This window comes from Empidonax traillii, unplaced genomic scaffold (assembly GCF_003031625.1).
Source record: "Empidonax traillii isolate 1590-97213 ecotype Southwest subspecies unplaced genomic scaffold, ASM303162v1 scaffold55:size2822071, whole genome shotgun sequence".
NCBI lineage: Eukaryota > Metazoa > Chordata > Aves > Passeriformes > Tyrannidae > Empidonax > Empidonax traillii.
Window position 1 is genome coordinate 705,473 of NW_020955248.1, and position 25,055 is coordinate 730,527.

Genomic DNA, 25,055 nt, shown 5'->3' on the forward strand with positions numbered 1-25,055 from the left:
GGACGAGATCTTGTTGAACCTTGGAGCACAAGCCCCTTCTCAAACTGGGGAGCACTGGGTGTACAGTATGTGTGTGTGATGAATTCTGTCTCCCACTGCTCACACCAATACCTGGGCAGATTGGCAAGGGCGGAAAAAATAGGATTTGTGCTCCTTCATTACTTCCGCACTTTAGGGACCAGGGCAGTCAGTCCTGGCAGGCACCTTTCCTCCGAGAAAGGGACAGGAGAAGAAAAGCAATGCCTCCAGGGAATCTCTTTAGGGGAAACATGAAGAAAACACAATATTTTACATGTTTCAGTAGATCAGAAGTGTGAACAAAATACTGTGTCCCCTTGCCATTCCTCAGGTGGGTGAATACTCGCACTGTGTTAGACAATCCTAATGCGGCAACTGTGGTTCTCTGCCAGCACTGCCAGCACTGCTCACACCGGGGTGTGTGTGAGGGGTGCAGGCAGCCCTGTCGGGACAGTGCAAGGTCACGAGGAGCTCCCAGGCCCCATTCATCCTGCGCGAGGTCAGGAGAGTTACCCTGGCCAGTGCACGGGGAAGGGCTACTATTTGGGCTTTACTTCAAGTCCAGCCAGAACTTGAGATGGTTGGTATTTAAAAAAAAAAAAAAAAAAAAAAAAAGATTTTTTAACAGCAAGAAAGCATCTTTGGATCCCAGCTGGGTCCAAGGGCCTGAGAGACGTGAGGGTATATCTGTAGCACACTCCTTTATCGTGATTTTTCCATTCTCTGAGGTATCTCAACCCTCCGTCTGCCCAAGATAATGGAGAGGCAGCCAAAATGGCATTTTAAACTCTTGGCTCCCTCTACCAACAATTGGACAAAGCAAAGAGGCAGGATGGGAGAAACTGGCTTTCTGGAAACTTCTATTAGATGGCAAGGGGTCACACCCCCTTCAATAGAGATTGGAGTCGGGGGTCATTTTACATCTGCCTTTAATGAAGAATGGTGGGAAGGGAAATTTAGCTCCGATGAGCTAATTAAATATATATATATTTCCACTCTGTTAGCAAGGAAAAAAAAGCCTTGGAGCAGCTGCTAGGTCATTGTTTGTGAATTTAAAAATAAAAGTTTCTTGGCATAGATTTCAGAGATGGAGGCAGTATCTTGCGTTGTCATTCCAGAGGGTAAAGGAGAACAAGTGAAAGAAGGATGAGGCCAGGCAAGGATAGTTCAGCTTGACTACATGTTCCCCAGGTGTGTCTTGGCTTTTGAGCCTCCTTTCCCTCTGGCTGGTTTAGGTAATCAACATCCTGCCCAGATGGTGAGCCTCACCAGGGATAGATTTACAGGCCCCACACCCTAAAGAGCTGGAATATCCTGCCACGGGGATGGTTAATGCTTGGCAGTGCCCTGAGTACCCTGGTGGGGCTAAATGGCCCCAACTAGGCTCACCTGGGATTACCACCTAATTTAAGCTCCATTTAAGCTCAGGCCTGGGTACCTGCTCCTGGCCCGAGCTATGTGTATGTGTATCTGTGCCTAGCCTTGCCCGCAGCTGTCCTGGTTTTCTGACTGGTTGTTCCAAGTGGATTCCAGTCCTCAGCTGGTGGTAGCTTTGTCTACAGGATGCACTTTAGACCTGTGCTGCAGCCTTCTCTCCAGCCCTGTCTCCTGCTGCTCCTGACTGGATCTTGCCTTGTCTAAGGCTGTGACTGGAACCTGTCCCTGTCATGCCTGGGCTGGGGTCACTCCTGGCTTGTCCTCCCTTGTGGAGCAGCCCTGTTCTTGCTGCTCCCTCACACTGGTCACAAGCCAGACCATGGTAGGAGGCCTCTTCTCCAGTGGCCTTGATGCTGGTTTTTCCCTTCCCACCCTGCTGTATCCATTAGTCTGATGCTTTCTGGCAGCAACTGCACATGGAACGGGAGACCTGAACTTTTCCATTCCCAAGCCTCCGGTGCTGCCAATCCCTCCGAGCTGGGAATGGGCATTAAACTCACTCTCCACCAGCAAATAGGTCCTGGCCCTCCCCCTCATTTCTTGCGCACCATGTGCATTTCACCCTTTCTGAGAGGGAAGGAAGGGGAGCATTCCCCTGTGCCCCAGCAGGTCCAGCCCTGCTCAGCTTCTCTGCTGGCCTACCCTATGTTGGCTGGGGCTGCTCTCCCCCTGACCACCTAGTGCTGCTCCTTCCCCTCTCCTGTCCCACCAGTGGCTCTGGCATACTTGGTGTTTTGCCATTCTAAAGAGCCTGCTCCCAAATTCTTGGCAAAAGGGAAATTAATAACAATAGTAATAAAAAAATTTACAATCCCCCCCGACAGATTATGCAGCCAGGGAAAGAGAGCAAAGCGTGGGGGGCCGAGCTAACCTCAAAGCTCTGTTTCACCTGCTCACCGACTCAGAGACCAAGCTGGGGAGGGTCAGAGGAGACTCTAGGGAGACACTGTTCAAAGACAAAGGAGGGTGGGAAAAGTTTTCCCTGCTTTTGAGTCAATCCCCCAGCTCACCTGCCTAGATTCCACTATTGGAAAGGACCACTGCACCTCCAGACACCCCGCAGATATTTTGGCAAGCTTGAGTTAGCTCCTGGTGTCCATCCTTGTGCAGAAAATGCTGCTGGCCCATGCTCCCCTTTCCACTGACACTGAGCAATGTGGTCAGTCTGCACAGTCTAGGCTCTTTTCCTCTCCAGGAGCAAGACAGAAAGGCTTCCCGTGCGTGCACTTAAGACATGTCTGTTCGTCAAGAGGTGTTGGCTCCCTCCTCACTTTGGTTATGGAAAGGTCTTTTTGTTTAAAGAGGAAAACAAATGAATAGATTCCCCTGACACCCAGACTTATCAGGCACGAACCCAAGGGAGTCCCTTGTTTAAACATTGGGAGTACATTGCTGGATAACACCCCTCCTATTCCTCCCCTCTTGGCTTTTTTTCAGTTTTGTTAGGCATTTCTCTGCCTCTATTTGTTCTTTCTGAGCTTCTTGCTTCTGTCCAGACCTGCTTGGGGAAAGTGGGAGGGCAGCGAGGGTCCTACAGCCATAGCTTCTGGGCTGGAACAGCACAGGGGCAGCGCTGCTCCAAGGACTTGCTGTGGCAGAGCTGTCGGAGAGGATGCCAAGAGCAGATTGAAACAAATGGACAGTGTTTGGGGCATGTCAGGGTCAGGACATGAGGAGGCTGAAGTGAGAGAGAAAGTTTCCTCTCTCATGATCTCAGGTTTCCCTCTCTTCTGTGCACATCTAAGCCGGTGAGGAAAAAAACGGTGTGCTCTCCTCCTCCCTGCCCTGCAAAAACAGAGTCTAGAGTCAAACTTGGAATTCCCCTCTGTCTCATCACTGGGGAGACAGGGTCTTGGTGGTGATCTCACCCCATCAGAAATCTTTCTGTGCACAACGTTAAGCAAGCAATGGAGAGGGAGGCCGGGGAGGAGGAGGGGAGTTATGGCAGGAAACCAAGAACACATCAGACACTCTAAATTTAGATCTTTTTATTCAGCTTGGACAATATTCCTTGATTTCTCATTGTTCAGGAGAGGGCAGAGGGCAGGGGATCTATTGAAAGGCTTTGTCCTGAGAGATGCCACTTAGTCTGGGTATACAGGGGGTGGAGGAGCCACAGATGGTGTTGGTCTGGCATGGGCGAGAGCTGCGTGTCCTACAGTTCCGAATGGCCTTGGGATGGTGCGGTGGGTGGGTGCCTCTGAGCAGACCTGTGACCTGTGAGGCAAAGCTCAGGGTTCCCCTCAACCCTGCACACCCAATGCCATTCATTCACAGGCAGGGCAGTGTAAGGACCAGCACGAGGCCCCTCAGCGAGCACCCGTGACCGGAGAGCGGTGCCTTTGCTTTGGGGCAGGTCCCCGTGCCAGCGGGGTGTCAGGCACAGGGCGTGTAGGATAAATACACACCCGCTCTATACGTCTCACTGCCTTTCCGGCACTGCAACTCAAAGTCTATTTTTAAACTCCCTCCTTTATTACACAGGCCAGCAGATAGCGGCGGCCTGCCTCCTGCCATGCCAGGCGTGCTGCTCTCCCACGCACCCCACGGAGCAGGGTGTCCTCCACACTGCACAGGAGGCACCCTGCCTGGTGATGGGGATGGGGCACAGGGTGGGCTATGGGTGGGCATGAGCTCCCTCATCTCACCACTCACAGGCTCAAACCACGGCAGGTGCCCGGCTGCCTTTGTGCTGTTGCAAACCAGCTGCTGGTACAAGGGTGCTACAGAGTGCATCCTCCCACTGTACTGGTGGAATGTCAGTTTTGCTCAAGGCTCACGGCTCAGGAGAGGTAAAAGAGCTGAGAGCTGGGTGCAGCATCATCAAATCAAAGCCAGTGTTGGCACAACCAGGCGGGTGCAGGTAAGAGTACCAGCTCTGGCAGGTACAAAAGGTCTTCACAGGTGCAAAGATCTCCGCAGGCGGAAAGCACACAAGGCTCTCCACCTTGGCCGATGCCCTGATGCCCAGTGAGGAGCATTTTGAGTGGGTTTTGCTCTGTGATGTGAGCAGCAATAGCAGGTGGTAGGATATGGGGAGGGGAGAGCTGCTTGCTTTTGGTTTTCGACCCTCATCTTCATTTCACATCATGAGTCATGTTACGTTCTGAGCTGAGTAACTGCTGGGGCTATTTTTATTTCAGCTCAGCAAGCTTCCTTCTCGCTGCTGCCACTGCCACCGCCACCGCCACTCGCTGCAGACCCAGGGGCAAAGGATGGGGAGATGGTGAGTGGCAGAGGGTGAGGGCAGGGGAAGCAGTGTTTGGGGTGGTGTCAGTGGAAAGGGGGACCGCTGCCCACCTAATCAATTTGGAAACAAAAATAGTATATGCCTTTTGAAAAACAACAGATGACCTGTGATGTGTGGTGTATTCACACACACATACATATATATTTATTATACTGGGAGAGGGGAAGGGGGGAGGGAGAGAAATTCCTTTCGAGTGCTATTCACCAGTCTGGAAAAATAAAGAAGGAAAGCAGAACATTTTTTCCTTTCATCAAAACAGGAAAGAGAGGGGGAATGGGGTGGGGAGCATATCCATAGACATAATGGATGGTTGCCAGTGTAAGGAAATTGTTCCCTTCTACCCTAAACTTGGGGGTTGGGGAGGGGGAGAAATAGATGGTAATATGATCAGTGAAGGCTGCATCCCCTCCTCCCCACTTGATGTAGGAACGTGTATGCACACAGGAAAGTGCTGAGAAATCAGTGCCCCCAGCTTTGCCTTCTCTCTTTGAATCCTGCCCGAGCTGCACATCCGCAGAGATGTGAAATGCCTTTGCCTTCTCCTTCACCTCAAAGCGTGGGGCAGCACGGCCAGCACGGCCCCGCTCCCTGTCTGCCTTTGTCAGGGACTGTGCTCTGCCCTCTGCATGTGTCTGCGCGCTCTCCTCATCCTCTCCTCTCTGCCAGGTTTCTGCCAGGAATGGGTGAGATGAAGGAGGTGGTGAGGGGCTGGGGGAATCCCTCTGAACAGGGAGAAACAGGCAGAGAGAGGCGGTTCCCAGAGGAAGCCTGGCAGGTCCCATCAAACTCCTGCTCCCCAGGTGACACCTTCCCTTTCCCCTGGAACCGCTGGCTCTGTCAGGGTTTTACTCATCCTTGGAAAGCATTTTCCCTGCCAGGGGCGGGAAGGCAAATTATGCAAGCCCTGGGTACCCTGAGGCTCTGCCTTTCTCCAGCACAAAATACAAACACCAGGCTCCCTGCCTGTCTCTGTCTCCTTCCTTTGGTCTTTCTTCTCCTTTCCTCCTTTTTCCTTTATTAGCCTGAACTCAGTCATTAGGAAGTCAGGGCAGCTCCCATGTCAGCAGCCTCTGGGGCAAACGGTGTAAGCCACAGGGTAAGCTACGTACGAGAGCTCTGTTCTGATCACTTGGCTCCGGACAAACCTCACACAACAGGGCATTGTGGTGTAAAACCGGTGTACCCGTAGAACAGATCTCCTGGTAAAAACTAAGCGTAAAACTTACTCTAGGTGCTTCATTTCAGTGTCAGGGCTGCTCTGCTCCCTCACTGAGGGCTGTGGCAGACCCATGGTGTAGGTGTAGGGATTGCTCATCGCTCTCCTGAACTCAGAGACCGGAGCAGGAGCAACACCTAAGTTAGATACCTTGAGTGGGCGGGCTGAATACACGTCGGCTTTCAACACCTACTAATTTATTTCCATTGATTTTTTTTCAAAATAGGACTCATCACGGAGAGGCTGAGACATCTCAGCTGTTCAGACTGAGTCTTGCTTTCCATTGTAAGCCCTGTTTTTCTTCCTGTTGTTTCACAACTCTCTCCCTTCTCTAAAAAAAAAATGCAATAAATAAATAATAAAAAAACCCAAACACAAATATCACCCCTCACATCGTGCCTCTATGTATGGTGGCTAATAGATCATTTTTTCCACCAGATGAGGGGAGGGCAGCCTTGCAACAAGGAACTGCCTATTGTCCTCGGACAAGTGTTGCTCTCCTGCCTAGTGATAAGAAAATAACTGAGGAGATGAGTTCAGCTGTTCACAAGTTTGAGAGCTCTAGTGGTGGTGAAAGTATTTTAATAAGAAACCCTGCTACAGGCTCTTAGGAAATTTGTTTTTGTTGTGGTTTGCCTGTGGGGCCGTTGCCAGCTAGCACAGCTGTGACCAGACCTTGACAAGTTGTGATGCTCTAATGGGACATTTTCATGGTTCAGCTACTTCAGGTAGCCTTGAAACATCTTCCCAGTGTATGTAGTGTTGGTTTCAAACTCTTGTCCTGTGACATCTGGGACACCAATAGCCTCACAGGCCTCCGCAATCCTCCCACAGGCCAGGTGAGGGGAAGATTCAGTCATCCCCATTAGTTTTAGGGGTTTGTGGGACAAATGTTAAGCTAATTTCACAGAAGTAAGAGAATCAAAGGAGAGCCCACCCAGCTCAAGGTACAGCATTTTTAAGGACATACATCCCTGTTGAACACTACGCCAGTGAGACTGGCCCAGCCTTTAGTGAGTCTCAAGACCTCACTAGGGAAAAATCTGTCTCTAAAAACAGAAAGAGTAAGGAAAAGCAACTGAAGCCCGAGTGGCTTGAATATCACTTTGCTCTATTTCCAGGCAGGGTCATAGGTAGATGATTAGTCAAATTCCAAACATCCTCTTCCTTGCTGTCTGGAGGTTCAGCAGGGATTAGCTTTTTGTTTCTGATGTCGAGCTTCTAAAAACTGCCCAGCATCATCCACATGAAAATAAATAACTCTATTTCTATCCCAGCTAAGATGTAATGTAGCCAGTTATTAAAAAAAAAAAAAAATACGCCACACCACACATATTGCCCCCCAAAATCAGACCCTGCAGCACCTCTTGTTGCTACTGAGCAAGACACAAGCAGCAGTCCCTGCTAGCTTTCTGCTGAGTCCTTCTTCTCTCCGGCGGCAATATCTCTCCCTGCTGAGGAGTTTGATCAGTCCTCCCACACACAGGCTGTTCTGTCCTGGCCAGGCAGCCACTACAGCGTGGGGGACCCCCTACACAGCTTGAACCAGGTGGCGTGAAGGTGGTGGAGCCACACTAGCTTATTTGAGGGCAGAAATCCTCAAAATGCACCTTAGCCTCCATTGACCCCTTATGAACCTTGAACACATAGCGGGGTCATGGACATTCAGGACCTAGCTGCTCCCAGCTCCCTCTACCCAGATAGAAGGGCTTCCAGAAGCTGGTTTGGCCATATCAAATCCTCAGCTTTCCCCCTGCTGAACACCAAGGAACCCAGGGCTAAAGTGTTTCTTTGGCTGGTGCCGTCTGGAGTGAGGTGAGATGGACCCAGATCCTTTTAAAACCTTTTTTTTGAAGCCTCCTACAGATTTCAGAAGGAGTTGCAGCACTCAGGTAGACATTAGGGTAGCAACTCCACCCTGCTGGGTGGTTAGAGAAAATTATCATCACTTGAAATGGCTGGTACGCTTGCTGTCGGGACAGGATGGAGAATGAGGGGAATTCTAAGAGCGTCCTGAGGAATTTGGGGTGGGACAGGGCTAACGTGGCTGGAGCATCTAAGATAAAGACTTACTAAGATCTCCAGCGGTAGAAATGAACAAAGGTATGCCTTGCATTTCCACTTCCTCCCCCTTGAGCTCCAAAATTGAGAGCAAGCCACTTTAGACTTGGTTTGAGGGACTCCCAGGACACTCCTTATCTCTGCACTCATGCACCTCAGATGGCCCAGGCGTCGGAGCTGACATGGCTCTGACCAACTCCCCACCTGTAGGGAAATCTTCCCCCTGTTCTTCTGGGTTAGGGTGAAGGGAGGTGATGCCCTGTGACTCAAGAGCACCTTGACACGCTGCCTTAATGTAGGACCTTCCATTTTGTGTCTACATGACCTGTCTCTGTGATGGGAGGAGCAGAGGAGCTATGCTATTTTAAGATAGCTATGGGGGACCCCCAGTCCTCCTTGTGTCGCTGTGCTTCCTGACCAACGCCCACATCCATGAGACCAAAGTGAGGTTCAGGGGTGTAGCTAGCCAGCCTGGGAGGTGTTGTCAGGTGCCTGCTACAGAGGAGCATTTGGTGGGCTGCCGGCTGCTCAGTTCTGGTAGCTGCTCCTCATACCCAGGCACTTGGGATGGTGCATATGTGAGTGCTGGTGTGAGACCATGTGTTTTAGAGAGGGTTTGGCTGCAAGAAACTCACAGGCACCTAGATAGTCTAAAGGAGCATGTGTGATACTGCAAGATGAGGCCACTGGTATGCCAGTGGGTGTATGTATGTGAGAAAGGAAGAGAGAGGGGGAGAGTGAAGGAGAACACATGGATGCCCAGGGATGTGTGAATGAGACAAAATTTGCACGTAGCTGTGCATGCGAGCGGCTCGAATAGAAGCGTGTGCGTAGCATAGAAAAAGCAGGGAAGATGCTTGGGATTCAGAGTGAATGCCTGCCGAGCGCCTGCGGTGCATGACAGTGCAGGAATGTATCGGTGGATACGAGCCTGCACAAAGATGGTGCAGAAACCCCTCCTGGTCGTGCCTGGAGTGTGGGCTTTGCCAGTGTGCAACCCCACGCCGGGAGATCACTCGTATGCACATGAGAGGGCGTGCGTATGGGTGTTTTTTCAATAGGATATGACTCCTTCTTGAACTCACCTGTTAGCAGCCTTCCCCTCCCCATCCCTCTCCCCCCACAGCAAATATCTGCTTGCTTAATTTCCCTTCAGATGTTTATTACATCGTGGAGATAATCATGCAGCAAAATACCTCCGGGTGCCACGAGCAACACCAGACCGTCTTACAGGAACGTGTAAATTTCTCTGGCTTCTTTTTTTTCCCCTGCACACAAAGAGATGGAAGATATTAAAGCCGCCTCTCTCCCTGGAGCTAGTGCTGTAGCAGGGCAAGGAAGGCGGCGAGTGGAGCTCAGAGAAATGGGCTCCAGACTGAAACAGTGAGAACCTGGGGCCAAAAAAAATAACAAACTACCGTGCCGGGAACTCCTCTCTTCTTATCTCTTGCCGAGGAGGCAGGAATTTCTGTCCCCATTCCTCACGCGATATTAAAGCCACATTATACAGGTTACTGCAGCATTAGTCATTTTTAATTAATTTATCATTTAAATTAACACACTTTTTATTTTGTCAGCAATGGACTGCTACTCCCTCGCTAGATTTTTCGCTTGATACCCAGCCAAGAGGAGGGTGGCAAGTTATGCTCCACCCATCTCCTCTCCTTCATAAAAGGAGCAGCCCCAAGTGCCAGTTTAGTCTCTCTTGCAGCTCGCAGACTAAAATAAAGCCTCGTCTCTCCTGCAATTTACCTTTTCTGCATTTTTTTGGTTTTTCTTTCTTGTTGCAACAGAGTGCAGGAGGCAGCATCAGCGGCTCTGCTCTGAGGCTTGTCAAGGCTCAGCACACGCACACACACACGCACGCACGCACGCAACCCAGAGTGAAAAAATTTGCTCTCACCTGTCTCCAAACCCAAAGCAAACCTCCCGTCCAAGCAAACTGCCAACACTTGGAACGAGAAGGCACCCGAGCCAGAATCTAATGTAAGGCGAAAAAATTCAATGTACACTAGCAACTTTTTGCTAAAAAGCAAGAGGGCATAAGGAAGGAAAGGAGCATTTTAAGAAAAGGACACCTTAAGGAAGATTTCATTTTTTGGATTTCGCATCAAACTTCGGAAAAGTTTTTTTTTTCTGTGGGTTTGTTTGTTTGCTTGTTTTTTGTTTTGATTTGTTTTGTTTTTTTTAGTTATTATTCTGTTACTATCATCTTTTTCTAAGAACATTGAGACATTGTTACCTGCATGTAAAAGCTTTTACATATATATATTTTTTAAAAAAGGAAGAATACCAAGAGGAAGAATAGCATGTGGACCACCTAGCCAAGGCACCACTGAAGCATCCCTTGCGGCAAGGGGGACGTAGACTCTGGATGTGTATAATTCCGAGGGACTGCATTTTTTTCCAGCCGGGCTTATGAGATAGCGCAGAGGCAGGCGAGTCACCGAGAATTACTTCTGTCTCCCCTCACCACCACCACTACCACCACCTCCACGTCCTCTTCCAGAGGGCTCCTGCGATTCTCCCACCGCAGCCCGGCTTGGAGGGACATGGGAACTCGCGGCGCCTTCGATGCCTGAGGCCGGGCGGCCGCGGGGCTGTCTGCGGGAAGCGCTTCCCTGCCGGGGCTCGCCGTCCATGTGCCCGCAGCCGGCGGGGCCTGGAGTCGGGATGAATTTCGGCGTGGTCTTCGCGTTCATTCTCTCCCTGCCCCTGGCCCGCATGGAGGTGAGTTTCCGCCGCTGGCAGCGGGCGGTGCTGCCGAGCTGCCAGCCCCGGGATGGGGGGAGAGCCGGCGGCGGCCGCGCCCGCCCCGCAGGTGCGGCGGGGGAAGCCCGGGGGCGGCAGGGCGGGAGCGGAGGGCGCGGAGGGGGCTCGGGGCCCGGGCGGGCGGGCGATTCCCGACCCCTCTCCGAGGGAGGGACTGCGGCGGGTGCGCCAACGGCGGGCAGCGACCGCTGGAGCGGGCACCCCTCTGGAGCGGGCGCTCCCTCGGGACGGGGCCGCCGGAGGCGCTTTGCCTGGGAATACATTCCCCGCCTCCGTCTGCAGGGACAGGGGACGTACCAGGCCGAAGCGGCCCCTGGCTAATGTGGGAGAAAGCGTGCTGCTGGGGAGCTGCGGGGACACCGCAGCTTCCCACCCTGCCTCGCCCAGGGCTGTCACCCCGGGGCGGGTGCCGGCTCCATCGAGCCTTTCACCCCGTCCAGTGATTTTGGCATCGCTGCAGCGTGAGTGCGGCAGGGAACAAGGCCCAGTTGGCACCTCTGGAATAACACACGGTGTGAAACCCACCCTTGCATCGCCAAGGGACTGGTGGAGAAAGGGCGTGGGGGTTTGGAGGTGGCAATGAAGGGGCTGGTGTGGGTAGAGGCACCAACACCGAGTGGCACGGTTGTACAGCAAGGCGTGCCCACAGCTGGGGTGGTGGGAAGAGGCAGGAGGTGTCTGCTGTGCTTCCACGGTCACACAAGGATCTTGTCGTGCGATCCTGAACGCTCTGCTCAGGAGGAAGCTGGGCAGAGGGTGGGGGCCAGGTGATGAATTTGAATGAACATCCTAGCCCTCTTCAGTTTCCCTGAAGCCTCATCCCAAGCCATGGCTGTGGAAAAGGAGCCCCAAGCCCCCAAATCCTCTGACCTCTGCCACCATGTTTCATCATCTGATGGTGTGCAGATTGAGGGGACCAGAAACCTCCTAACATTCCCACACAGTGCTAGGTTCTCACTTCAGCTCATGGTAAAACTCTGGGCTGGATCTGCAACTTGGTTGTCAGGGGCAGGACATATCTTTCCACCAAAACTTTCCTCCCTTTGCATAATTTCTCTCTTTTCCTTCCTCATTTTTGGGCAGGGGAGTGGGACACCCCTTGTGGGGTGTCAAGGAAGAGGTTGGGTGCAAAGCATCACGTTATCTTCCTATAGGCCCGTTTTGCCCTTGCCCAAGCCACAAAAGGAAGCAGTTAAAGCTGTGGGCTGCCCAGTGGTTATGTTTGTTTTGGGCAGAGGATGGTATTTCCTCTGTGGATAGCTCAGATCTCTCCCTCCCATGCAGCGTGAAATGTCAGCTATGGTTGGTGCTGGGGAAGGGTGAAGGTGGAAAGTGTCTGATCCCAGGGGGCTGTTATTCGGTGCTGTAATCACACTGAAATACCGCACAGCTCTGTGATAGCCTAGTAGGGAATTCTGGCCCTAGGTTTCATTGTGATATTTGTCATTGTATGGCCAGAGAACCAAGAATATTTCTGCTTGGGTAGATGCTTCTGCCTGCAGCCAGTCCCCACATCTACTTTGAGGGCAGTGTGTTTGTTGCACCCTCTGCACCAAGCACTCACAGCACAGTTCCCACCAGACTGCTGAACCATAACTGTCCTCTGAACGGAGCTTGCACTTCTTCCCAGCCCTGACAGAGAAAGTGCATGAGGAACAGTAGCTCCCCAGATCAGTAGAGGCCTGAAGGAGGAAACGGAGCCTCCTTAGTCCCTCTCCCTCTGCGATCACACCCACCTGGAGCTGGAGGGCCCTGGAGCTCTTCCAGCCGGAGGGAGTACAAGCCTCAGCGGGAAGGTATTTGCCAGTTGGGAAGCGAGGATGCTAAGCCTATTTGCATTTGCCCTGCGGGCTATAATAGTTGCCTTGCAACATTTACAGAGATGGGCTGAGCCCATCGTGGTTGTGCTGGGGTGAAGCCCCACTGGCAGGCTTTCTGGAATTCCCAAGGAATGAGGTGTGGCTGGGCGCTTGCTTATAAGCTCGGCCCAGGTCCCCATTGTATTTTCCTGCTGCCCAGCTCCAGCGTTCTTCCGTAGTCTTCCTAGCGTGAGGCAGTGACAAGGACAAAGCAGTGGAAGCTGGGATGGATGACACGTCTGGGGTGAGCTCGTGGAAGGAGCCAGGCGAGTCGTCCCTGCCTCCCTCTCACCATCAGCTGATGTGAAGCAGCAGGAGAGAATGACAGGGTTCCTGTGCTGTTTGCAGTGCTGCCAGGACACAGCCAGCCCCCGGGGTGGAAATGCTTCCAGCCCTTGCCAGGGAGGTGTGGGGGGAGCATGGAGGAGTGGTGGAGTCCCCTTTGAAATGGGAAAAGGGTGGGTAGGTCTGGCTGTATTTTAGGAATGTGGGCTAGATCAAACATTGTTTGATTATTTTAAAGAGGGAAAACATAACCCTCCATCCCACATGGAAGGGGCTAATGTGATGAGGGTTGTGCCTGCTGTGGGGTCCTCTGGCAGGCAGACGTCGGAGTCCCCCTGTAGCCTGGAATGGTGCTAGAAGGGTGTAAGCCCTGTGCCAGGGGAGGGCTGGTGGCGGGTGCTGCTGGTGTTGCTTTCTGCCAGGGAATGCGGTGGAGTCTCCCCTCAGGGTCCTCACATCAGCTTCAGAGGGAATTAAAAAACGCTGTTTGTTTGGAGGTTTTTGCCTAGCTGATCATTCGAGACCCTGCTGCTAAGATTCCTTGCCATGGTCAGTGTGGAGGTACTCAGAAAGTTCTTATCTCCTGGGCAGAGGACCAGATAGCTGTGTGCTTCCCTGCCATTCCCAAACTGGTACTGCTGCTACCTTTCTGTCCTTCTGTGGAGTCACACGTGGGTGTGTGTACGCACACTAGCACAGAAAAGGGAACTGGAGGAGTCCTCACCTTGGGAGTACCCTTGACTGGTTTCTTTGAGCCCTGAGGGTCTGCCTTCCCTGCTGGTTGCACAGTCTTTGCTCCCTCCTCTGTACCTGCTGTGCTAACAAGAGACTCACCTTCAGGCAAGACTCTGAAACCCTTTACCAAGGGAGGACTGGAGCATAGTCCTGCATATTTCCTGCACTACCTTGACAGCAGGTGATGGTGAGGGGGCCTTTCAGCATCCCTCATGATCAAAAGCATATGTTGGCAGAAAACTCCAGAGGCAAGAGGTGGTGGGGTTAGAGAGGAGGCAGGTTTTGGGGGAGTGCATGTGTGGGGAGCAGGGCAGGAGAATGTCTTGTTTGCAGGGCATTGCTGCATCTGTGTTGGTTTGCAGTGGCCAAGCAGCGCTGCTGGATGTCTGGGAGGAGGGAGGCAAAGCTGATGTGCCAAGACGCCCCAGCGTCACAGCCACAGCACAGGGTGCTGCAGGGCCGGCAGGGCCCCTGCCCAGGTGCTCTGCTGGCTTCTGTCAGATGTACTGTGGCATGCCCTTCACGCACCAGCACCAGCACCCTGCTCAAGAAGGGGAGTGGACGTCCCTGCCAAGGGACTGGCAGATTAGGGGGTGCCCCTGCAGCTCAGGGAAGAGTCAGGAACTGGGGGGCAGTGGGAGGGAGGGAAGAACAAACTTACTTTCTTCTAAGAATTCAGGGCCTCGCAGGAATACGAGGCCAGGCCTTGGGGCACTTGACAGCCAGCCAAGAGTCCATTGAGACAAAAGTCTTCTTTGATCTGCCGCACAGTTAAAAAAGGAGATTGTTAACCTGTGTTAGACAAATAACTCCAGAGGAGCTGCTAAGCAGGAAAAGCACCAGCTGCTTGGGCTAGTCTGTCAGGGATCCCACATCTTGCAATGCTCCTCCACCTTCTGATCCCATAGGATCAGGTGGACATGGCTGATGGACCTCTGCGTCCCTGTGTCACATCCCCACGGGTGCCCTAAGCCTGGGTGTGTGTGGTGCCCTGATCTCAGAGGCTCTCAGGCATAGTGCTGGGAGGCCAGAGGCATGGCTGTTCCCAGTGACAGATCCCAAAGGGAGCAAGGACAAGGTGTGGCAGCTCAGGTTGTGTAGCTGTTCTTAGGCCAGCTTTGGACTTGGTTCTGCACTACAAGGGTAAAGGAAGGAGCTTCACAGGCTTGCAGTTGTCACTAGCAGAGTTGCCTTACAAAAATGGGGGAGGAGAACAGGATTATGAGCCATGTGGGCTGGTGTTACACCATAGGCATGCTGGTAGTATCTGCATCAAGAAAAAATTGGCGTCTAAAACTGCCGCTGTGAGCAGGGAGTGGAGCTTATTCCTGCAGGCAGTCCCCAGAAATCCTGAGGGCCTGCATTTGCAATCCCTGATTCATATCTGTTTCCCCTGCTCAGATAGCAAGGTGACACCTCCCAGCTCGCTTCCAAAGTCCCCGAGTCTCGTAACACCTGCCCACGCTCTCCCCCAGTGACTGCTGGAGTTTAAAATAAAGTTCCATTTCCTACACGTATTAAGTGTCAGGAAGGACCAGGGGCGTCCGTGCAGAGCAGCATTCGTACACAAATGCATTTAGCTGACAGGTGCAAACATTAAAAGCCTGCAATTTCACTACCCAGCGCTGAGCTCTGACTGCAAGTACCGGGAATTGCAAATGATCCCTTTTCCAGTAAACGTGTGTGGCACAAGGCAGGGAAGTGCTGCAGAACCTCTCTGGCACTGGGCTGTTGGTCCCCCTCTTCCTCACGCAGCAGGAGTTGTCAGAAGGCATCTTCATTTCACAGCTATTCAGTGATCCCTGAATTATACAAGTCTCTCTCTTGCTGTGTATTCATCACTGATGCTGCTTCCCTCTCCCTCAGAGACTGAAGAAGTAATGCCTGGGGATGTAAAATCTGCTTTTTGCTGCAGGCAGAGAGCCAGATCTGTGGTGAGATGTGACAGTGACAGGGATGGACCGGGGCAGGGGGGCTCGATCTGACTCAAGCTCTCTGGGGGATCTGGCTGCACAGGTTCAGGACACTAGTGTTGTCTGCTCTGCAGCTCTCCCACGAGGTTTCTGCCCCATAACTTGGGCTGCAGCAGCCTTCGCGCCACCGTGTCCTAGTTGAGTACTACAGGGTGGTCTGGCAGGGCTGAGGAGGGACCACTCCTGTTGCCCTGCTATAGAAGTGAACAGTGGGTGTCCAAGGGACAGGCATATGTGAGAGAGTGCCAGGCTCAGTCAGCCATGCAAAAGTCCTCAAGCTTTAAAGCCAACGTTTAGCCACCTGCCTGGTGGGTTTTCTCAGCTTTGATCGGAAGGGAAGTGTTCTGCACTGAACACAGGCAGGGAGAGAATAGCTGCACACTGGAGGACCACACACATGCCACCATAAAAACTCACAAGAAAATCTCTGTGTTTCACAAGCACACGAGCCAAGCTCTCCTCTCAGTTACAGGGGCATGTGTAGGGCTGTGGCTCAGACACCATCCAGCACCCAGCTGAAAGAGCAGCTTTTCCGCTTGAGTAGCCCTGAATGAAGAGAGCTGGGAGCAAAGCAAACACTTTGGCCAGTACTTTCCTCCATCTCTTTTTCTAGTCTTTCGGAAGTATGTTTTAATCAGCACTTGCTTTCCCACACCGCTCCTTTGTAGTCTTGTTAAGTGCTGTCACTGGGACCCACTCAGAGTAAAATTCCCAAGATGCTGATGGCATTGCACCTGCCTGCACAAACTCTGAATTTGGCCCATTGTCTGATGTTGCTAAGCCTGCTAATTTAAGTTTTTTTGGTGCTGGTATGCAGTGACATCCCAACTCCCATATGTATCTTACTCCAAATCAGCTCCTCAGCCCACCACCTCCCTGCAGTCTTTGTGGTTTCACTGTGGGCTCATGCTAGAGCAGCCTCAGCTGTGAAGGTCAGTCTTCCTCTCCACCCCTTATCTTTTTTTTTTCCTTAAAAAAGAGTATGCAAATGATGTATATTATTGGGCCTCTGTGGTTTGAAAACACGCGCACGCACACGCACATACACACGATAACTGACAAAGCCCGTGAGGGAGTTTCATAACAGAGGGAAATATTGGGAAGGTTTTATCTGATAGTGTAAGGGAAGTCTGTTAAAACGCCTTTACTGCAGGCAGCAGGAATGAGAAGCCACCTGGAGAACTCATACAGCACCGGAGAAGGAAGCCTTGTTGGCTGCTCGCATAGTGTTCAGGGCTCTGCTGCACAGCCTGGGTATTTTTTGGCTTTTTTAGTCTCCAGACAACTTTGTGAGAGACACCAAGACGGGCTCTCTTGCTTTTGTTTAGGTTTCAGGCTCATGCCTTCATGAGGTGCAAAGCCCTGAAGGTTTAAAAGCCAACGCAAGACAACGCGTATCTGCATTTTGCTGGTTGTGTCTCCTGCTTGCTTGCTTACCCCCATTCTGCTCCATGACCCACTCAGTATTTGCAGATCACCTCTCTAATGCTTGTTTCTCCCTTTCTTTTTTTTTTTTTTTCATCTGGCAGGGGGACCCCATACCTGAAGACATTTACGAGATTTTGGGTGGCAGATCAGTGCGCTCCATCAGTGACCTCCAGCGTGCCCTGCGGATAGACTCCGTAGGTAAATCTCTTCACCAAACACTCCTCTATTTTTTCTTAAGTCTTTGGGGGGTTGGGCAGGGATATTCCATTTTCCAGCAGGCACGTTATCAACACTGATAGACCTCACTGTAAATATAGGGACCATTTAGGAGCCAGGACCTGGTTATTTACACACCTAGTCCCCTTGAAACTTGTGGGAGTTAAAGGCAATTAGATGCCTTTTTAGATCTCCTACTAGCTGTCTGGTCTAATGAGGGTCACTGGCTTCCAAAAATAATAGGAGCTGGGCAAGGTGAGTCCAAAAAACTGAGGTCAACACTTTTCACCCAGGCAGGAGGGCTTAAACTGGACACAGATCAGTTTAGGAGGTGGCAAAATGGGAGGTGGAAATAGGGTGACAGAGGAGGGAAGGGCTGAGTGGGTTTTCAGGTTTAGCATCCACAAAAGGCCATGGGCTCCCAGAGGCTCTTAGGATAAGCGCTGCAGAGCACGTGTCCAGGGGTGAGATACGGGACAGGGGCTAAGTCAGGGTACCATCGCTTCACCTTCTGCCCGTAGATAAGAGCTCCAGGGGCTGCAGTGCCGTGGGGTCACTTGGCCGGGGCTGAGTGCAGTGAGCAGCAGGAGCAGCGAAGCGTGGAGGGGTCGGCACGTGTGGGAACTGGAGCACGCGCCACGGCGGCTGGGCTGGCCCAGGAATTTATTTATAAACGATCTCTTCAGAGCAAATTCCTTTCTATTCTAACCCTGCTCCCGCCCGTCGTCCCCCAGCCCCCCCAGCTCGCCTTCTCTCTCGTGTTTTGTCTGTTTGGAGCTTTGTAATCCTTGCCGAGACACTATCTACGGGGGAACAGAATTTCCTGCTTTTGTTTCCTATGCCAGTCCAACCACTGGCGCAGTCTCAAAAGCATTCCCGCTGCCTTTCAAAACGGCCCTGGAGGGGCAGGGGGGGAAAGCGAGGGGGAGGGCACCAGCTGCGTTCAGCTATTGTTTGTCTTAGAAAGAGGCGACGAGGCTCCCCACCACTGCCAGGGCCACTCCCTGCCCTCACCAGTTCCCTCCTCCTTGTCCACGAGCCACACAATGGGGCAACTTCCAAAATTAGCCGTTCTGGATTGTCCCAGGCTAGTCCCCCCCATCCCAACTGTCTTCAATGCTGACCTGGGGTGTAGAAGGACAACCTGGAGGAGGGAGGGACATGGTTTTCAATAGGAGATTCCTTTCTTGTCAACAGTTGTTGCTATTTTCCCCCTCCATTTCTGTCCTCTCATCAACTCAACCTGTGCTCAAAAGGCACTGTGTGTGTCATTTCCCCCCATGTGATAAAGTCCAAGGCAGCAGAGGATGGAGAGGTGGGGAAGGAGCAGCTGAGAAGATGTGTGCAGTCTGTTACAGCCTGGTGTCTAAGGAACAGATAATCTCTATCACAGTTACTAACCACCCTCATGGCTAAGAAATAAAATGGGCTTCTCTTGTTGTCTCGAGAAGCCCAGAGGTATGGGAGAAGTCTGTGGAGCTTTGAGTCACTGGTTTCACTTCAGGTCCCCTATGGGAAAGGCTGGTGAGGGAAACAGAAAGTGGTGCTGTGAAGCAGTTTCTTCGTTGCACTCCGTGGCTCTCATCTGCTCCTAGATACTGAGGGGCATTGACATTTGCTTGCTCTGTGTGGAATTAGAGTATTTGCTAATTAGTATGTTATCAAAATAATACCAAAGTGTCTGGAGCTATTCCCTGTGCTATCCATGCACCCTGTATGTGTCACAGCTGCTTCTCTCCACCAACTGCACAAGCAGCCAGAATGAGGCAGCTCCAGGAGGCAGATGAGCTGAGATAGTGCTCTCCTGACCTTAGACACAACTGTAGACCCAACAACAGAGGTGTGTAGAGTGGGAGTCATCTCCCTTAACTGTGGCTGCCTGCAAAGTAGGTGTATCATCTAAGCCAGTCATCCAGGCATCTTCTCTAGCCCCAGGAGAACTACAGGCCCTTCTTCAGTGTGATCCACCAGTTCTCCTTCTGGACATCTGCCTCAGGGAGAGATAAATAGCAGCTAGAACTGATCACACCTCTCCAGCTGCTTTAAAGGGTGTCTGTCTGTCTCTCCACCTCACGTGTAGATGTTGACTGCTCAGGCATATATGATTCCTGCCTCTGTGCACCTATCCCCAGTCCTTCAGCAGCTGCTGCAGAGCTGAGCAGAGAGCAAAGTCTCTGCTTCCCCTTATAAGAGGGCTGCACTAGGGTAGGGCTGAGGAAGGGGAATGGGACATAACAGGTAAGGGAAGTCCGTTCCACCACGCATCTGATAAACAGAGATCTTCCACTGGCCCCAAATTCCCTTTAAGAAAATTGCTCCCTTGATGCTGACGTCCATTCAGTTTCCTTCAGCTGCTAAAGCAGGTCAGAGAAGGAAAGAGCTGTGGCTGGGTGGGAGCTATCTTCGAGTGCAGCCATTGTCCGGAGCTCAGGAGGGGCTGCGTGTTGGAGTGCTCCATGGGGATTATGGGCATTTCTCTATTCAGCACTTCCTATGGGAAAAAGCAGTGGGGTGGGAGGGAACCGCTCAGGGCTGGCCTGAATGCTATCGGTCTTCCTCTCCCATCGCTGACTGAACCAACTCCAGATCCTGCCACTTACCTAAGAGTAGTATAGAGGAAAAGTAATTTTAACTCTATTTTTCTGTTATTCTGTCACAAAACTGCTCTAACCTAGAGCAGCTGAGGTGTGGTGGGAGGGAGAAAGCAAGCACTCCACCTATCGCACATCACCTCCTTCACCTGCCCTCTCACCTCCCAGCTCTCCCAGTCCCAAGCCACCCCTGCAAGGCACCTCAGTGTTATATACCAAATGTTCTGCTGATTCTATTTGGTCTTTGATCCTCCTTGCTGTATCTTGGTCTCAGCTGGCCGATCTGAATCCCTCTGCTACTCCTCTCTGATACCAAAAAGCCCTGGCATGGACCTTATCGTTCTTGAGCTGGAGTTTTCCTCCTCCAGACCTGACTGGGACCCCTCTTTCATGATAAGCTTGTTGCTTTGAGCTGCCCAGTCTGAGCCAAGGGCAAACCTAGAGTGTGCTCCAGCACAGCTGTGACCTTGCTGGTGGGTTTACACCTAGCGTGATGTTCCGGGGCTGTGGCTTGTGCCATGTCCCTCCACTTTGCCTGATGATCTGAGCACAAGTGCCTGCTGTCTTCTCCTGCCTGTACCTGGTGCTATAAGGTCATGTCTTTCCCTTTGCAGAGCAGGATAGCTCGAGCCTGAGCCTGAATGCAACTCAGCCTGGTCAAAACCCTGTGGCCCTGTCTCGAGAGCGACGAAGCCTAGGTGAGTCAGGGGTCTTGCACCTCGTGATTGTTGCAGCACTTAGCAGCCATGGGTGGGTGCAGACGAGTGTCTGAGATACAGATGTAGGGGTAGAGGTTGTAGTGAGCGTGTATGTGTACGCAGATGAGAATGAGGATCTGGGCCTTGACTAGGAGCTGGGTGTTACACCCCAGGAGGGCAGGAGAGGGAGTCTGGAGCTCTTCAAGCTGCTCTGCTTTAAATCCTGCCAGTCCTGGTTTGCTCTAAAGAACTGTCATCTCCTGCCTAGGACTGTGCTGCTGCAGTGAGAAGCATCATTCTACCGGGACCTCCTCCACAGGGCATGGCTTTGTACAGGGAGGGAGCTGGAGGGGTGGGAGAAGGAGAAAGAACATGTGTGTGTGTGTGTGTGTGTGTGTGAGAGCCATGCAGGGTCTTTCTCTTCCAGCAGAGGTGGCCGCAGTGGGTTGGTAACAGCTGCGAAGCCCATTTCATCCCCCGTTATTCTCTTGGCCCTCACAGATGCCCTGGCAGCAGCAGAGACAGCTGTCCTTGCGGAGTGCAAGACGCGGGAGGTGGTCTTTGAAATCTCCCGCAACATGGTGGACAGCACCAATGCCAACTTTGTGGTGTGGCCGCCCTGTGTGGAGGTGCAGCGCTGCTCCGGGTGCTGCAACAACCGCAACGTGCAGTGTCGCCCCACACAGATCCGTGTCCGGCACGTCCAGGTAAGGGAGACACCTCCCGCTGCTCCCTCCTCCTGCCGCCCACTGCCATCTCAATGCCCCAAAACCAAGCCCACGGTGGGTTTCAGATGCAAGGCTCACGCAGCTGCCTGCCTTGCACCCTGTCTGTGGTCACAACCTCTGCACTGGCCATGCAGCGCTGCAGCCACTGGTGCCGGTCACGTCCATGCCAGCTGCTGGGAGGGCTGGTGCTGTCCAGCAGCTGGGGACTGTCACCACGTAGAGCCACAGGGCATCATCCCCAGCTGCAGCTCCATGCCATGGGTCTTTCTATGGCTCGAGGCAGCCTTGTCTACTGCATTAGAGCAGAAGAAATGGGGTGCTTTCATCAGGGGAACTGTTTTTGTTGCAAAAAGAGGAGGGCTTGCAGCGTCAGTCTCCTTCCCCCCACTGCTGCTGCAGCTTCTTTCCAAGACATGCACTGAAGCAGCTTCTCCTTCTCAGCCCACAGTTACCTCCTGACCTGCTCCAGCAGCCAGCAGGCACCTGATGGCTAACCTCTTGCTCTGATCCTCCCCTCACAGCTACCAGTGATCTCCTCACAGCTTCCTCCCAGACAGCTTGTTTAAAAATAATATTCATCCCGTACTAATCCTCTGCCTGAGCTGTAAGAGACTCCCCCGGGCAGGCAGCAGAGGTTGGCTGGGAGAGATTGTATTCACACAGCCCTTTTCATCAGGAAATTCCTTTCTCAGAAAAGCCAGGCTGAATGAGGGAAAAATAGGGGGGAGCAGGAGTTGTTTTTCTGGAAAAAAACAAGTGAGAGGTCAAAAGCCAGCCTGAAAAAGTGACCTGGAAATGGTTTCTTTGAGGACAGAGGTCTCTCTATTGTTTGGCTGGAAGTGTTTGTCTAGTGAGCAGCGTGTGGTCTGAAGTGTGTGGAGTGGGCTTTCAAGGAAAGATAAACAGCCTGGCTGCTTCAGCACTGGCTGAGGGATGCTGCTGGGGGCAGTGGGTTTAGAGGAATTCCATCCCAGACACACGGCGCAGTGAGTATTTATAGCTTGCGGAGCTCCTCAGGGACCGCAGGCTTGTTAGATAAGCTGAGTGGGGTCAGGCCCGGCCGCTGCTGGAGTGGGAGGACCCCCTAGAAAGCTTGTGCCCTGTGGTGGGATGTGGAGCAATGTGTCTTCCCTCTGACTCAGCACTGGTGGAGAGTCCGAGGGAATTTCCAGAGCACCGCCTTTCCCATGAAACACAGAGCTGAGGGCTTCAGCCCCGCAAGTTATTAAAGAGCTTGAGACAAATTCAGACAGGCCTCAGCAAAGCTGGTGAAGCTATGTTAGCTTGCATTGGGCCTGAGTTTTTCTCCTTTTGCTCTTTCTGTAATTTGCTGTGGGAGTTCGTTCTGGTTGCCCCCGGGTCTCCACCATCACATCTGTCAGAAACAGGATAGCAAGCTCTCCATGCTCCTTGTTTCTGTCTGTGATCAGCCAGTCATCCTGCTTGAGCAGCAGCAATAGTTAGGAACAGGAGAGCCAACCAGAGACATCCAAACTTGTCTGGTCTGGGTCTGCTCTGCTGGTATGTTCAGAATTATTTGCTGTACACACCACCCCCAAACTTGAACCATGCTTCGTAAGCTGCCTTCTGACCCTTTAGGAAGAAAACCCGTACTGAAGAACATTGACACTGATTGTTTTTACAGAGTGGGAGCCCAGCTGTATTAATCTTTTGCTTGCTTCTCTCTTCCAAACAGGTGAACAAGATCGAATTTGTCCAGAGGAAGCCAAAATTCAAAAAAGTTGTTGTGCCTTTGGAGGACCATGTGCAGTGTCGGTGTGAAGCTGTGTTCCGACCGCCTCCCAGGAACATCCGTCCAGGGCCACGTGAACAGAGACGTAAGGATCTTGGCATTAGTAGAATGGAGGGAGGCATGAGAAGGGAGGCTGGGGAGAGAGGGAAGAGCCCTCCACTGGTTTCAGTCTACTTAGCTACAGTGAATCCCACAGGCCTTCGCTGGTTTATACCAGCTGAGGGACCTTTCCCAGGATGTCTGCCTGCCAGCAAGGGGCTGAAACTGAGGGAAATGAAGGAGGGGAAGGTGAGAGGTGAGGGGAAGGGCATGGTGGGAAAAGGGAGAGGGCAGAGACTGTGGAGAACAGAGGACAAGGGACAGAGGAACAGAAAGAGGCCTTGTGGCCCTTCTGTTGCAGAGCTCTTTGTTGACAGGGTGCGGAGAAAGATATTTCAACATGAGCCGGCTGCCCCTCGCTGTACAGACACTCTCCCCTCTGTTTTGGCAGGCTTGTCACCATCGTTCACCACAGCCGCTGTCTCTCAGAGGCAGCGAGTACGCCGGCCGCCGGCACAGAAGAGGAAACATAAGAAGTACAAGCATGTCAACGATAAGAAAGTGCTGAAAGAAATCCTCATAGCATAGAAGTGCTGGCAGGGGAGACAGAGCACAAGGCAGGTAACAGCAAGCTACTCTTCCAGTTGGGAGAGATGTCCTCCCGGGACATGGCATCTTGGACCCTTCCCACAGCACTGGCCACTTATTCAGCGTGGGGCTACTGCAGGATCAAACCTGGGCTGAAGAAGGGGGAAGGACTAGGTTGGGTGCCAACATACGCGTCCTATTTACGCCTTTAAGTTGGAAGGATCAGGCCATCCTTGCTCTAGCCATCCTTGCTCTTGGGCCCTGCCCTCTCCCTTCCCTGCCTTCCTTACAGACAGAAAACAAGCCTGACTTCTCTCTACACCTAAATCCCCTCAGGGTCCATGTAATTCATCTCTTCTGTGGAGCAACTCCCATCCTCCTTTCTCTATTGATTCTCCATCAAAAGCAGAGAATCAGCGTTGCTCTGGGGATCTCTTTTCCTTTTATTTCATTAGTTGAGTTGGCAGAAAGACTGAAAAGGAGCAACACTTTCAGTTCATCATTTGCCTAGCGGGAAACCTACGTGCATAAGAAAGGTCATAGCAGGGAAAAGGAGAACTGGAATCTCTGGCAAGAGATCTGGACTTCATCAGGCCAGGGTCTGATTTTTCTCTCCATGACTTGTGTAAACAGGAGTAATTCCCTCATCATCAGAAGAATTTCACTGGAACAAGGGAAAGGAGAATAAGCCCTGCTTCCCCATGAGAGGGAAAGGTACAGAAAAGAGAGAAAGAGTAGAGAGAGGCAACACAGCTTAACAGGGAGAGCCCTGACCCATGGCTCAGTGGTTCCAGCTCTGCTGCAGCCCCTTGAATGAGCCCAGGACACTGACTTCACATTCACTTCCCCTCACCTGGGAGAGGAGATGGCAGGCTTCCATTTGTGGCATTTCAGGCGCTGGGGGAAAGGGGCACCTGGCAGTGTCTCGGGATTGGGATTCCCATGCTTAGTGCTATGAGGGCTCGAATTATCCCAGGATTCTGCTGGTTGGCCTAAAGTTCCCAGGGTAGAAAATGATGCAAACCCATGCAAATCTCAGCTCTGGCTCAAGCTGCTCAGGGTAAAAAATAGCGAAGGTCAAAAGTCCTTCCGGCCTTCTAATCTGGCATTTTGACACAAACATTTCCAGAGGAGAAAAGGGAATAGAAAAGTAGTTGCAGGGGGAAAGAGTTACATATTCTAATGCTGTGTTTGGTTTTGTTTCACTTCCAGGTTTATTTAATATATTTGCTGTATTGCCCCCATGGGGTCGTTGGAGTGATAACTTTTCCTCTTTGTCCATCTGCCTCGACGTCTGATTCAGACGGCAATTGGTGCTTCCCTTTCCATCAGTGGACCTTCTCCCCCCAAAGCCTCCCTTCTTTCATTTATTAGCATAATTTTAAAGTTTTACACACACACACACACA

General features: G+C 52.0%; 1 protein-coding gene across 2 annotated transcripts; it reads left to right on the plus strand.

The window, feature by feature from the left end:
- The first annotated feature begins 4,600 nt into the window (after positions 1-4,600).
- PDGFB (platelet derived growth factor subunit B) lies at positions 4,601-25,055 on the plus strand. 2 transcript variants are annotated; one of them, XM_027879397.1, is made up of 8 exons: positions 4,601-4,681; positions 10,267-10,712; positions 17,136-17,232; positions 20,456-20,539; positions 21,041-21,246; positions 22,964-23,105; positions 23,511-23,680; positions 24,860-25,055. In XM_027879397.1, the coding sequence occupies exons 2-7, from the start codon at positions 10,557-10,559 to the stop codon at positions 23,645-23,647; spliced, it is 822 nt and encodes a 273-aa protein (XP_027735198.1). In that variant the 5' UTR covers positions 4,601-4,681; positions 10,267-10,556; the 3' UTR covers positions 23,648-23,680; positions 24,860-25,055. The 2 variants fall into 2 exon arrangements, with proteins under 2 accessions (XP_027735198.1, XP_027735200.1); XM_027879399.1 differs by lacking the exon at positions 4,601-4,681 and having other exon boundaries at positions 10,180-10,712; positions 23,511-23,676.